Source organism: Triturus cristatus, chromosome 9 (genome assembly GCF_964204655.1).
Source record: "Triturus cristatus chromosome 9, aTriCri1.1, whole genome shotgun sequence".
In the NCBI taxonomy this organism is placed as follows: domain Eukaryota; kingdom Metazoa; phylum Chordata; class Amphibia; order Caudata; family Salamandridae; genus Triturus; species Triturus cristatus.
The window spans coordinates 189,356,551-189,368,689 of record NC_140592.1 but is presented as its reverse complement, the minus strand read 5'-3'; the positions used below and the strand labels follow the sequence as shown (position 1 = coordinate 189,368,689).

At 37.6% G+C, this 12,139-nt stretch overlaps 1 protein-coding gene across 15 annotated transcripts in view; it reads right to left on the bottom strand.

Moving 5' to 3' along the window:
- CADPS (calcium dependent secretion activator) overlaps window positions 1–12,139 on the bottom strand; it is a 1,625,151-nt gene that overhangs the window by 24,157 nt on the left and 1,588,855 nt on the right. For all 15 annotated transcript variants that reach the window (XM_085624714.1, XM_085624723.1, XM_085624709.1 and 12 more), the window contains one exon: window positions 3,292–3,396. In XM_085624714.1, the coding sequence (XP_085480840.1) occupies window positions 3,292–3,396 (105 nt within the window). The remainder of the gene's footprint in view (window positions 1–3,291; window positions 3,397–12,139) is intronic.

Here is a 12,139-nt window from a genome sequence, read left to right as displayed (position 1 = left end):
TTATATTATGCAATATAGTATGATATTCATTTTCTCCATCCGTGGAAAAACCACATGAAATGTATGTATAATAAATGTTGGTGATGAAATAAAAATATTTAATTAGAAAAAAAAGGAAAGTCCTGACATCATTAGTGGAAATATTCAACTTATCCAGTCAAAACACAGTGAGGTCGTAATGCTCCATGGTCAGGTCAAACACAAGAATAAGGAGAAAAGTCATTGAATCAAGAGTAAGTAACTGGGTCTTAAAAGAATGCTATGTAATCATGAGCAAGGGGCAAACCCAAAGCCCACACTAAATTTAGATTGGCTTCCATGGGTCTTTTGCCTGGCTGTCTGTAGGTGAGAGCTGAGAATTAAGTCAGCTAATGATAATGGAATGGAGAGGAACTGGTCTGGATGCATTACTAGATTTACTAACATGTGCAATAGTAATAAGAGAGATTCACACTTTCTTTGAAGGAGGGGTGCCTGTCAGACACAAAAACTCTACTGCCAAGCACATTTTCCTAGACGAGTATTGGATGTTGGTGCTTAAATTAATTTGAAGTAGACTGTCTTAACCTGTCCAACACGGGGGGAGTTGGAAGGAGAAATATAGCTCTGTACTCCAGGCAGAACTCTCAACATCCTACTAGATTTTAGGATATGCATTTTTTCCAAATGTTGTAACAACCAAAAAATCTGTTATTGTTGTGATTAGGCAAAGTCTTTTTCCACTGTACCTTGATTCTTCCTATTCACCGCCCTTATGTTCTTAAATTAAGTCCTGGACTGCTTGTTTATCCAGAGAGTCAAGTGTAATAAAGAGAAAGCCATTATGTATTACAAAATGAGCAACTTTAAACCCTTAGCTTGATGTGTTTAAGAGACTCCAGGGGCCCTAAAATGACTTCCTCTGAGAGCACAGTCTGTCACCACCTGGTGCAGCATTTCACCCATGCCTAATGTCACTGGCATTGTTATTTGAATGCTTGCCACTCTGCGAGTCTGAGAGTCAACTCGGTCATCAAAACAATTTCTCCTTTTATTACACATATGTGGGTTTACTCCCCTATTCTGCACCACTTCACAATATCCAGCAGCAATGCCATCTGTACTAAGAATATCAAAGGGATAGCACCAATGTTATAAACGGTACCTTCCAAAGAAGAGATCAAGCTGAAAGCACATAACTAAGCTGGAAAGGATGCTCTTCTTTCAGGCCTCCTACTACCACTTTGGAAAAAAGCAAAACATCTTGAAATCATAGTTAAACCCTCACGGTTCCCTGAAGCCATAGCTGCTGTAGGCTACCTGCAGTTTGCAGGATCCACTTGCTGAATGGCAATATGACCACTCATCCTCTCCCACCTCTTGTGTGTCATCATAGTCCTCGCACCTTCTGGCGCGCAGGTGGCGACGCAAACGGGCCTTCCGGCCCCCCACTGCCAATCACATTCTCGCTGAAGACTCAACGGGGATGCTAGGAGATGGTTTCATGCACGTCGTTCGCTTATTCGGGGTCACTTCCGCTGCATCCGGAGGGCTCTGCTGATGCACAGCTCTTGCCATCCTGGAAGTGCAGGGGAAGGGTCACACAGGACACTCGCCCTCCCGCGAGCCACCTCCATCTCATATTCTCTACATAAGTGAAATCAGCTAAATTTTATTTTTCATAATGTTGAGCCTTTTTGATGGCAAAATGTGGAATATATGAGATAAACACAGGTTAACATCTAATAACATGAGAGCTAGTTGATATCTGCAGGAATTTAAGAAATCAATATCTTATGGAGCAGTGCATATATACACAATACACACACACACAAACACACGCACTAGATTCTAGGTAATACTCTGTATCAGTTATTAATGTTATCTTAATCTCGCACAAATATCAATGGAACCTCTAGCCATCAAGTTTTTGATCTGCCTTATCTTTCTTTTGTTTTTTGTCTGCCTTCTATGTATTTCACGGTTCTCGCATGTCTAACCTTTGGTTGAATTAATGGATCGGATTTCTCTTCGTAAAATGGATGTATTTTACGACTGAAATAATTAAAAGAAAGTCCTTTTCTAAAAGTAAATACAGAAGAAACTGTATAATGAATTAAACAGCAATTTCAGACATGCTGTGTTTGTGGCAACTGTAAATATATATAGAATAACATGCGTTACATTTCCTAGGTAGTGTACTTGCTGTTTCTATAACCTAGTATAAACATTTTAAAAGTATTATAAAAGCAGCAAATTATAAGTTTAAATGATCACAAACCTGTTTAGCTCCCTACTGCGCATCACGCAAAGCCCTGTGATTTCACACTGAAATAATTATCATTAGCCCAAGACACGCACACACAGGGATACAAATGTCCTTTTAGGGTATGTTATCTCGCCTTTGTGATCTCTTCTAGCTCTCTGTATTCACCCATTGTAAAATGTACTACTTCAATTAACTACGAGAACAATATTGATTTGCATTTCTATAATGATCACAGAACAGATTTAAATATAAGTAGCTTGGAGGGGAAAAACAGCAATCATCAACATGCTGCTTCGTTTTCCTTCACATGGAAACATGCTATTTAATAAAAGAACAAGGCTTTCCTAAAAAGACAGAGCATTTAGAAGGTATATATTTGGATCTGGTGGTATGTCAATATCACAACACATATTTTTAGGGCTGTATATCAGAATATCAAAGTCAAAAATATCAAATTACATATTATTGACTCCAGGAAATCGATGACAATTAAGTAGTTAAGGTGAGGTTATAAAGATATGTAGAGATTTAATATACTTAATTCCCCATCTACGTACTTAGGCAATATATACTTTGTAAAGGTACATAGATGTGGAGTAAAGAATTGCAAATCTATATTTACCTATATATAATTACCTTGGCAATTTTGTGGTGGTTAATATTCTGGAATTTATGGTTTTTAGGTGAACATTAAAACTCAGTATTCTATTAGAGCACCCATCTGTAGCAAAAAGGTAGCTAGTGCAAAAACTTCCCTTAATGTAAGAACAATATATGCATGATGAGTGTTGTGCAATAACAATAAGCCTTACGGTGTCAACTTGGCGGGCATTAAAAAACATCTTGTTTCCTCCTATTTGTTAATATGATTATGTGGTGTACTGCAGTCTCCCTCTCACCCAATCTCTTTTATTAGTTTATCTTGAGCACTGTGTTTTTGCAGACAGTTCAATAAAAAAACACATAATATAAGTACCCCATTTTTTCTGATGAAGGTATATTTGAGAGACAGCATATATAAACTGTGGAGAAATAAGTATTACCTTAACTACCCTAATGAGGGTTTTTAATTGATAGATGTGTAGCTGTAGGTCCATCCGATCCGTCAGCCAGGTGCACACGACATTCATCGAGCTGGTGTACCATTGCTGAAACAGAGACAAAAGTTCTCCAGCAAGCAAGTCGTAACAAAATGCATGCAACAAGCACATCACATGGTGGATGCCACATGAACTCAGGAGAGGCAGCTACCAACCTATGCTACTTGCAACCAACTACTGCTTTCAGGGTGTTGAGTGACACATATCTTTTAAAAAAGCCTGTTTTATGTAGTCTGGTCAACCTCCTCCATCCACAGCCTTTTCAGTCAACTTTTACCCATTATCACCACGGCCAGTGACATCAATGCCGGGCTAACCGGCTTGCATAGTTTTCAATTCCTACCAACGCCAAGGTCTTGAGGTTAATAAATTAGCATACTCATATAGTATTATAGCAGGAAGCCATTTTGTACCAATTCTTTGGAACCCACTCTCAGACCTCACTTGCCTCCCAAGGGTTGCACTATGTGGAATTACCATACAGGATCTTACCAACAGTTTGCAAATTTGGGGAGCTTATCATATTAAGCACTTGTGGCTGTAAAATGATTGTAAACAGCAACCTTAATAAAACTAACGCAACATTTTTTCAGTGCTGCAAATCAACCGGCAAACAAGAACGCTTGACCTCTCTTGGCAACAGTATATGAGATAATTTTATCCCAAAATAACAGAGAAAATGAAGAGGCAGTCACAAATGAGCTCACTTCAAGCTGTTGAAAATCATACTTCCCCTTCAGGCGGCAACGATTTGCCTCTTGTCTGTGAAAAATGCTCGAAGCTGTGTCATTGCAGACTGCCACCCCTGCGGAGCAGGAAGTCTCTGGTGTGCTGAGATCTTTAAATACTGTTCATATATTCATAAGAGAAATATGAACAGTGCTAGAAAGCGTCAGCACTAAACATCGCGGGCTCTAGTAGACTCCGTTAATTTGAGGAGCAGCAATTAAATCGCTGGAATAAAATGAGGAGGCATTTTGCACAGTAGGTAGAATTCAGAGACAATGAATAATGCACTTGAAACATGCACACACACGAGACATCTGCCGCACAGTCGGCAAATGAAAAAGCAGTTGATGTGTAAGTGAATATATATAATTGATGTACCAATATGTAATGGACGCAGACATTGTTTTGTATATTTATGTATGTTATAAGCCACTAAAAAACATAAAAATAAACTACTAAAATGCTCTCTTGCGACCCAATTCTGATTTGAAGTAATAGGCATTCAACACAACCAAATATTTTTTACTCCAAAAAGTAGCCACATTTTTTTTTGCAAGAATCCTGTAACTTGCCTTATAATATTTTAAATAAGAACATATCATTATGAAGGGCATTGCTAAATCAACTCAATAAAGAAATCTATCACAAAATGATCACATTCTGAAAAAACACAAACAAAAGACACAGTTGTGCTCCACACTGATGTTACCTTGCCAAGTCTCTACTTGCTATTATCTTAGATATCGCCTAGAAATAACTCCACACAGGGATAACCTCAATAATGTCTACTTAATGCAAACATTTGCAATGGATTTATTTAACGCCTTGCAGTTGGACTATCAGATATATCCTCATATGCACAGTGGAAACATATTCAAAGGCCATCTAATTCAGATAGAAGCCACTAGGTACAAGGGCCTAATACTATGGGACATTATTGTGCAAAGTGACCAAAATATCAAATCAAAATCATTAGCCCTTTGCATTTTGCAATCCGCATATGTTTCAGCTCTTTGAAAATAAGTGCAAAAATATGCCGAAAAATACATTCAAAATAATACATCATGTCTGCAAATTATAATCCAATTGCTGCTTTGCATGTTTTTATTTCCCCCAAAAGAAAAACGTGAATTGAAAGATCGTTCAATAAAGCAGTTTGAACATATGACTGTGAAAGATCTTTAGCCTACGCATGAGCACAGTACACATTTAGTTAGGTGCCACCATATCAGAAGAAATTCATACCAGGAAAATAGAGCAGGTATTCTTATTACAGCGGTTCATGTTCTTAGTTTTTCACTCCAAATCATTTGCCCACATCATACATATGTGCCACTTGTACTTTATGAAACATTACGCGCCTTATCATGCAAATTGCACCAGTGCTGGGGAATTTGGCAGTTGTGGTGGAGAATTTTTAACAACTTTGAACTGACCTTAGTATTGAACAACTGCTACAAACTGTCGCAGCAAATGTGGGTTTTGCATCGGCCATCGAGGCAATTGTCACAGCAAAAATTCCTAAATCACTACATAATAGCTCATAAGCAATACAAAATTGACCGGCATCGCTACAATATACTAGACATGCCCCATAATCTTCAAATTTTAAATACATTACACTTAAGTTTTATGCAGCAACAGAATTTACCTGCACTAGAAGTACTCACCTCTGAAAGGTAATGTAGTACTTTTCTGCAGGACCTAAACACAACCTCTTTATGCAGAGCATCTATACTCGATGGTATAGCATTGTGTAGTCTACTTGTGAGTTGAGCTGGTAGGAGGGTGACATACCACATTGGCATATATTGCCCCATTCCCATACATGATTGTATTCTGGCAGCACTTCAAGGGTTTGCATGGGTATAGAAACATTTGCTCTGTTGTCCCATCACTTGACATAGTCACAGAACTTCATTGTGAATTGTAGAATAAGAAATGTGTTTGGAAGTAGGGAGTTTTTTCTTTCATTATTTAAATCTTTGTTTTTCTAGATTTCCTCAAAGCGCCTTCTATAAGGCATGGCAAATAATGAACATCAAGTTGCTTCCCTTCCATCACTTCATATATGATTTTGTACTTTATTATTTGTTAGGAGCTGATCCCATGCAAAGCCCAAGAGTTTGTGTCCATCTTTAAGAATTTCTGTGGAAGCTCCTTAGAAATTAAAGTGAAAAAAGACAAGATTTGATTAAAGTAAATGAAAGATGTCTGCAAATAAATTGCAAATCACAGCACTAACTTCTTCTAAAACACCTTTGCGATAGAGATGTATAAATGCACAGTTTATATTTCACAAATTTTTATTATGTGCTTACATTTTAATTTTCTAATCCCCCCATACTTTCCAAATAGCAGGTATTTCAAAGCACTCCACTGGGGAAAAGGGTATAGGATTTTAAAATGTTTAACAGTTGTATGGCTTACCTAATGATACAAAAATAACATTAAGTAGAATGCAGAGTGCCACTGAGTACAATGGTTAGTTTCTTTAAAAAAATACCCGAAGTCAAAAGGCAGTACTCTTCTTCTGTCTTTAAAACCATAGGTAATAACTTAGTTTGTTCCCTGTTAAATTCCAGTCGTTTTTCATCTGTTTCCCATTTAGGTTCAAGTTCTCTCCCCTCAACACTGCTCGGTAGATTGTGTTGCTGCAACATCTCTTCACGAAAACAAGAAAAAAAGAGAGCTCGTCTTCATGTTTTTTGGCAGACACAAAACCTGAATTGCTCAAACTAAACACCTCTTTTCACATCGCCTCTTACCATTTTCCACTGTAATCATTAGACTTGGATTGTTGTCAAACTTTCAAGCCTGCATTTTTTGTGGAGCAAAGGATAATAAAGAAGCCTTTTTTCTTCCTAAAACATTTTGGCAAGTAATCAACATTTATTCTGTAGAGTTTGAAGGACGTGGGCAGTCTAAACTTCAAAAGCTATTTTCCACCCACTTTAATACTGCTTTGCTTAAACATTTTTAATCTTTCCCAGCAATTTAAATTAGCTGAACTCGTGCTTAACGATTACTATTCCTCAATTTAAAGCAGCAGTCACACCCTAAACACATTCTTCCAAAAGATATTTTAGGCACACATACTGGACATTTCAAAATGCTGTCATATTACTGAAACTACTGTGTGAACCTCTCCTCTTTAATCAAAACTGTTACTTTAGATCTCGCTGACTTCCTTTGAATAAACTACACCTGAACCGTCTGTCTTTCATACCACAAACCATAGAACCATAAGGCAGGTCTCTAAAATAACTTTACAGAAGATTCTTCGAGCACAAACAATCTGTGCTGATTAAAAAGAAAAACACCTGTAACATATAAAATTAAATTTGGAAGACAGAAAGAACTTGATCTAAGACTTCAAGAGGAATAAACTGCGTCAATAAATTGACATTCCTTTTGTAGTCATTTTGGGCAGCTGCGTTACAGGAATAATTTATTCAAACAAATGACTATTACACATTTTCAAGAAATTCACACATTGGAGACAGTAATGTAAAGCAACGAAACAGAGATTGTTCATTATGCGAAGTAGCTGTAGACAGAGAATGTGGCTGAGTAGATTATCTCTTGTGAAGGGAGGGTGGGACCAGTGATGTACCAAAAAAGATGAGTCATAGAAGCAATTATTTTCAGTGTATTTATAAGTGAACTTCTGGTGGAGCCTAAAGCAAATGTAAACTTATATTTGCTAAACTGTTTATGACCCAGTGCGCCTTTTTCACTTCTCTATCCCTAGCATGCTTCCTATTTGCTCCTGCTGTAGAACCAGGTCTCCTTCTCATCTTACTGATCCTCATTGTTCCAGTCTTCATTCACTTGGCCACCCAGACCACCTCACCAAACTACTCTAGGTCTGCCTCTGTGTCCAAGCACCACTACTGATGAGTAACAGTTTGTAAACACCAAAGCCCAGCATTTTGGTAAGCAATTCCATTAATAAGAAAGACCACTACTTAATGATTGGCTTCCATATGAAGCTCGGATACAGTTAAAAATTGCATGTATGGCACAGATAGCCGTCCACTTCAAGACTCCGCTGTTCTTCGCTCAGATACTGGAGCTCTCATGTGGTTCAAGAGCCTCCAGAAGTGCCAGCACCATATTGCTCAAACCACAAAAATTCAAGAAAATAAAGACTACTATCGAGCCTTCTCAGGTATGGCTCCGAGGATCTGGAACTCCCTTCCCCCTGAAGTCAGGGTGAACCCTTCCACGGTCCTCTTAAAAAAAGAAGTCAAAGGGCTCCTAATGAAGACATGTTTGCCCCAGTCTGGCTTCTCCATTTGATTCTAGGCCCATAGCTGCTGATTTGTGGCCCAGCTGCCTGGCTCACGAGAATGTTAGACATTATAAGACTGTGAATTGTTTGCTTTTTCGATTCTGTTTTGCTTGCTTCTACCCTTCTTGATGTATAAACTGTAAAGCGCTCTGATACCCTCTGTGGTCATGTTCGCGCTATATAAAACTTTCTAAATAAAATAAAATGATTCTACTTCTGTAATGCTTCACAATGGGCGGACTAGGGAAGGGGCAGAGATTGGTGGTGCGTTGTAAGAGACACCGAGACAGAGACTTGCATCAGAAGAAACAAATACATGAACAGCCACTGTGGAAAGCGTATAGAGATGGGGCAAGAAGAGGGTGCAGACACAAAGAGTAGGTGGGGAAATTACACAGACAAAGGGAGTGTGAATGGAGGGAGAATAATGGGAGAATAAAACCATACATTATAAAGAAGGAAAGAGGAAAGAAAGGAACGTACAATGGGTTGCTCGCATTTAGGATAGATTTAGCACGGTTAGTATTTGCCACAACCACCATATTAGCAATGATATATCTGATCTTTCAGACTATGACGTTGAATGAGGTACGTGAAGAAGTAAGGACTAGGACTTTAAACTAAGTTTCATATCACAAAGTTGTTAGTAAAATGAAGTGAAGATCATGAACCCTTCCAGAGTGCCCAGAGTGTTTGCAAAAGTGATTGAAGCTGCCGACCATAAAGTCATATATTTGAAGCATGATATCCCTATGTAGCTGTACAAACAATGGCTTAAATATCTGAGACAACCAAAAAGGAAAGGGATAGAAATGTTTACTATCCAATAACCTCAACATGTACAAAATGCTCGGTGGGTTTCTGAAGAACATTTGGATACAGGAGCGCACATGAATCAGCATACTTAGACAAGAAAACATGCTTGATTTCCTCTTTTCAAAATGCTCCTCAGGCTTCACCTGCAGTGCTCTGTCTAGTTATGAAGATCCAATTGCCATGAAGAAAAACAACACAGGATTAGGGCACCAAAATGTAAGGTTTTGATGTCAGCTCTAGCATTCAATATGTAAAGTTGCAGTATTTAAATGCATATAAAAACACAGTAGAGGGAACAGATAGATATGAAAGGCATACATGATTTACGTATGAGCATATGTCAGATATGCCAGTTTTATTAATGGGAAGCTCATTAGTGATATATGGATGTTCTTTTTCAAAGTGTTGCAAATCCATAGATTTGCCACCAAGAGGGAGTGATAAGTGCAAGAGGTAATTCAACAACATTTGAAAAGGACAAAGGGAATTACAGTATTTTTAAAGCAAGGCTAGCGCTAGGAACGTTCAAGATCTGTGGTTTTAACTGAGGCAGTGAATTATGAAGTATAAAATGATCTGCAGTACGCACCTCCAATTCACTTCCTTATACTTATGAACTGACAATTTGAATTTTGGGGATCATTTTGTACACAATGCTTAAAAGGATTGCAAAACAGAATGGTAGACTTAAAGTTTTACTTGCATCACATATATTAAAAGCAAAAGAAATACAAAATCCACATACTGGATCAGAGATATTTTTTATAGATACATGACCCTGGCTAAAACATGTGTGCTAAAAAAATCAAACGTTTCGACATTATTTTGAAGAGTGGAAGCACTGATATAAGTGTGAGTATTCACTGGAAGAATAATCACATCAATGACTAGGTTGACATTCCTCAAAATAGGTGCTGACCTCATTAAGTGCACCCTAGAGTTGCCAATACCTGTGGTATCCGTAAGCCTGGGGATGATTTAATAGGATTACTGGTGAACCCTAAGCCCATTTATGCGGATAATTCCTCATTTTCCCCAATAGCCTTAATTCACGTTTGCCCCATCAAAAATTAAAACTGGGGGATATGTTCTGATCACTGGATCCTCTGAGTAACAGAACAATTCTTGGGTCCAACAAATGATTGGTGAAGATGTTATTAAATCAACCATGAAGAGTCTCTATTTATGGCAGAAATGCATGAGCTCAATGTGTCAAAGGAACACTTTCCATTTGGATTCAATGCAATCAATAACCTTACTCTTCAAACACAAATACAATATAAAAATGAGCAACAGAAACACTGGATTTCATGGATTCCTCAAGACATTATTTCAATCTGCCAGACTTCTAATTCCTAAAATTAAAATATTAGATGTTTGGCGAAATTATTTAAACAACATTTTCACTTTGATGGTCCTGATTCTTTTAAATCTACAAGGGTGAGCCTATGTTTATTCAACCCAGTAGATGAATGTGAGCATTTAAAAAAGGTTGAGTGTTACTCAATTGTGCTCAATTTTTATGCCTTGTTTCACAATCCTTTCCACCTGAAAAAACAGAAGAACTCAAACCTCTATAAGAAAATGAAGGAAAGTTGAGGCCAATTGTCAGAAAATGGCCAAAAAAGAACAAAGACTAGCTACATTATCTTCAAAATGACATTATTGATCAAATCTTTTTCCTGCCCAGAATCCAATGATTGCACTTTCACACTATCCAGCAGTGTCTGTCCTTTAAGACATTTGAGTCTAAAGCTCTTCTATAGAAATTTCTATATTATAATATTGCTGAGTGTTTGTATCAAAAGTAGCAACTACGGCGAACAGCTTTATGGTAACCTATTTCTTCACTCCACATTTTAGAGCATCTCTCAGACACTTTTCACAACTTTGTCATTCAACATGCCTCATTAGGAAACTCAGCACAACTCCTAGCCACACTAATACTTACCGAGTTCATATAAATCCTCCCTTAAGTTGGTTATAGAAATATATCCTAATAAGCCCACTACTACTTACAGAGTTCGTATTAATCCTCCCTTAAGTTGGTTATGGAAATATATCCTAATATACACGCACCTGCGTTTTCCTCCATGACCCATAAGTCTCTTATGGAAAGTAGTTTTTCAGCAAAACTGAAGTTTTCCTGTATAACCCATCTGCTAAGAAGTCCAGATTTTCACTTTATGATATTAGAGGTTACTGCTCTATAGCAGGTCGTCCAGCCAACAGTAAGCTGCTCAAAAGGTTGGCCACGCTTCAGCTCTAAGAGCATTTAAAGAGACACTACATACTTAGAACATCATTTGGAGACAGTGGTTTGGATTAAGGTTATACCATAAAAAGGCTTTGCTCTTTTCTGACAGGGTCAATTAAAGCCCCTTCAGCTGCCTAAACATGTAGCTTACTGCAAGGGTTAAAACAGTCTCACCGTATAGTTACTATTGAGACGTGCCCTCATCAGGACATTAGGGCAAACAATCTTCACTTTTAATGTTGAAAAGCTGTTACTGAGGGTCACTGAGCACAATGATACATTTTACAGACTCTCTGCTTTCTTTACTAATGTTGAAGAAAGTATTTTCTGAAAGTGTGTGTTTCATATCCTTATACTAATATTACCAGCCATGGATTTTTCCATATTAGAGAATTAGTAATATTGCGCCTTTCTCATAATGCTTGATGGTGTTTTTATTGTGAAATTGCAAAGACATTCTTCTTTTAGTTGTTATCTTGAATTATAATATGCAATATGTGCATAAGAGATGATCATGCTCATTCATTCAGCTATATTTTCTTGTATCTCCTAATAAACCCTATCCACAAAGAATATAAACTTTGCTTGATAACAAATAATAAACTATTTTTGCAGCAGAATTTCTATACAACCAATCGCGTTAGTGGAGCAATGCTGTATGCTGTAAACATTTTGAGACAAGGGCATAAACC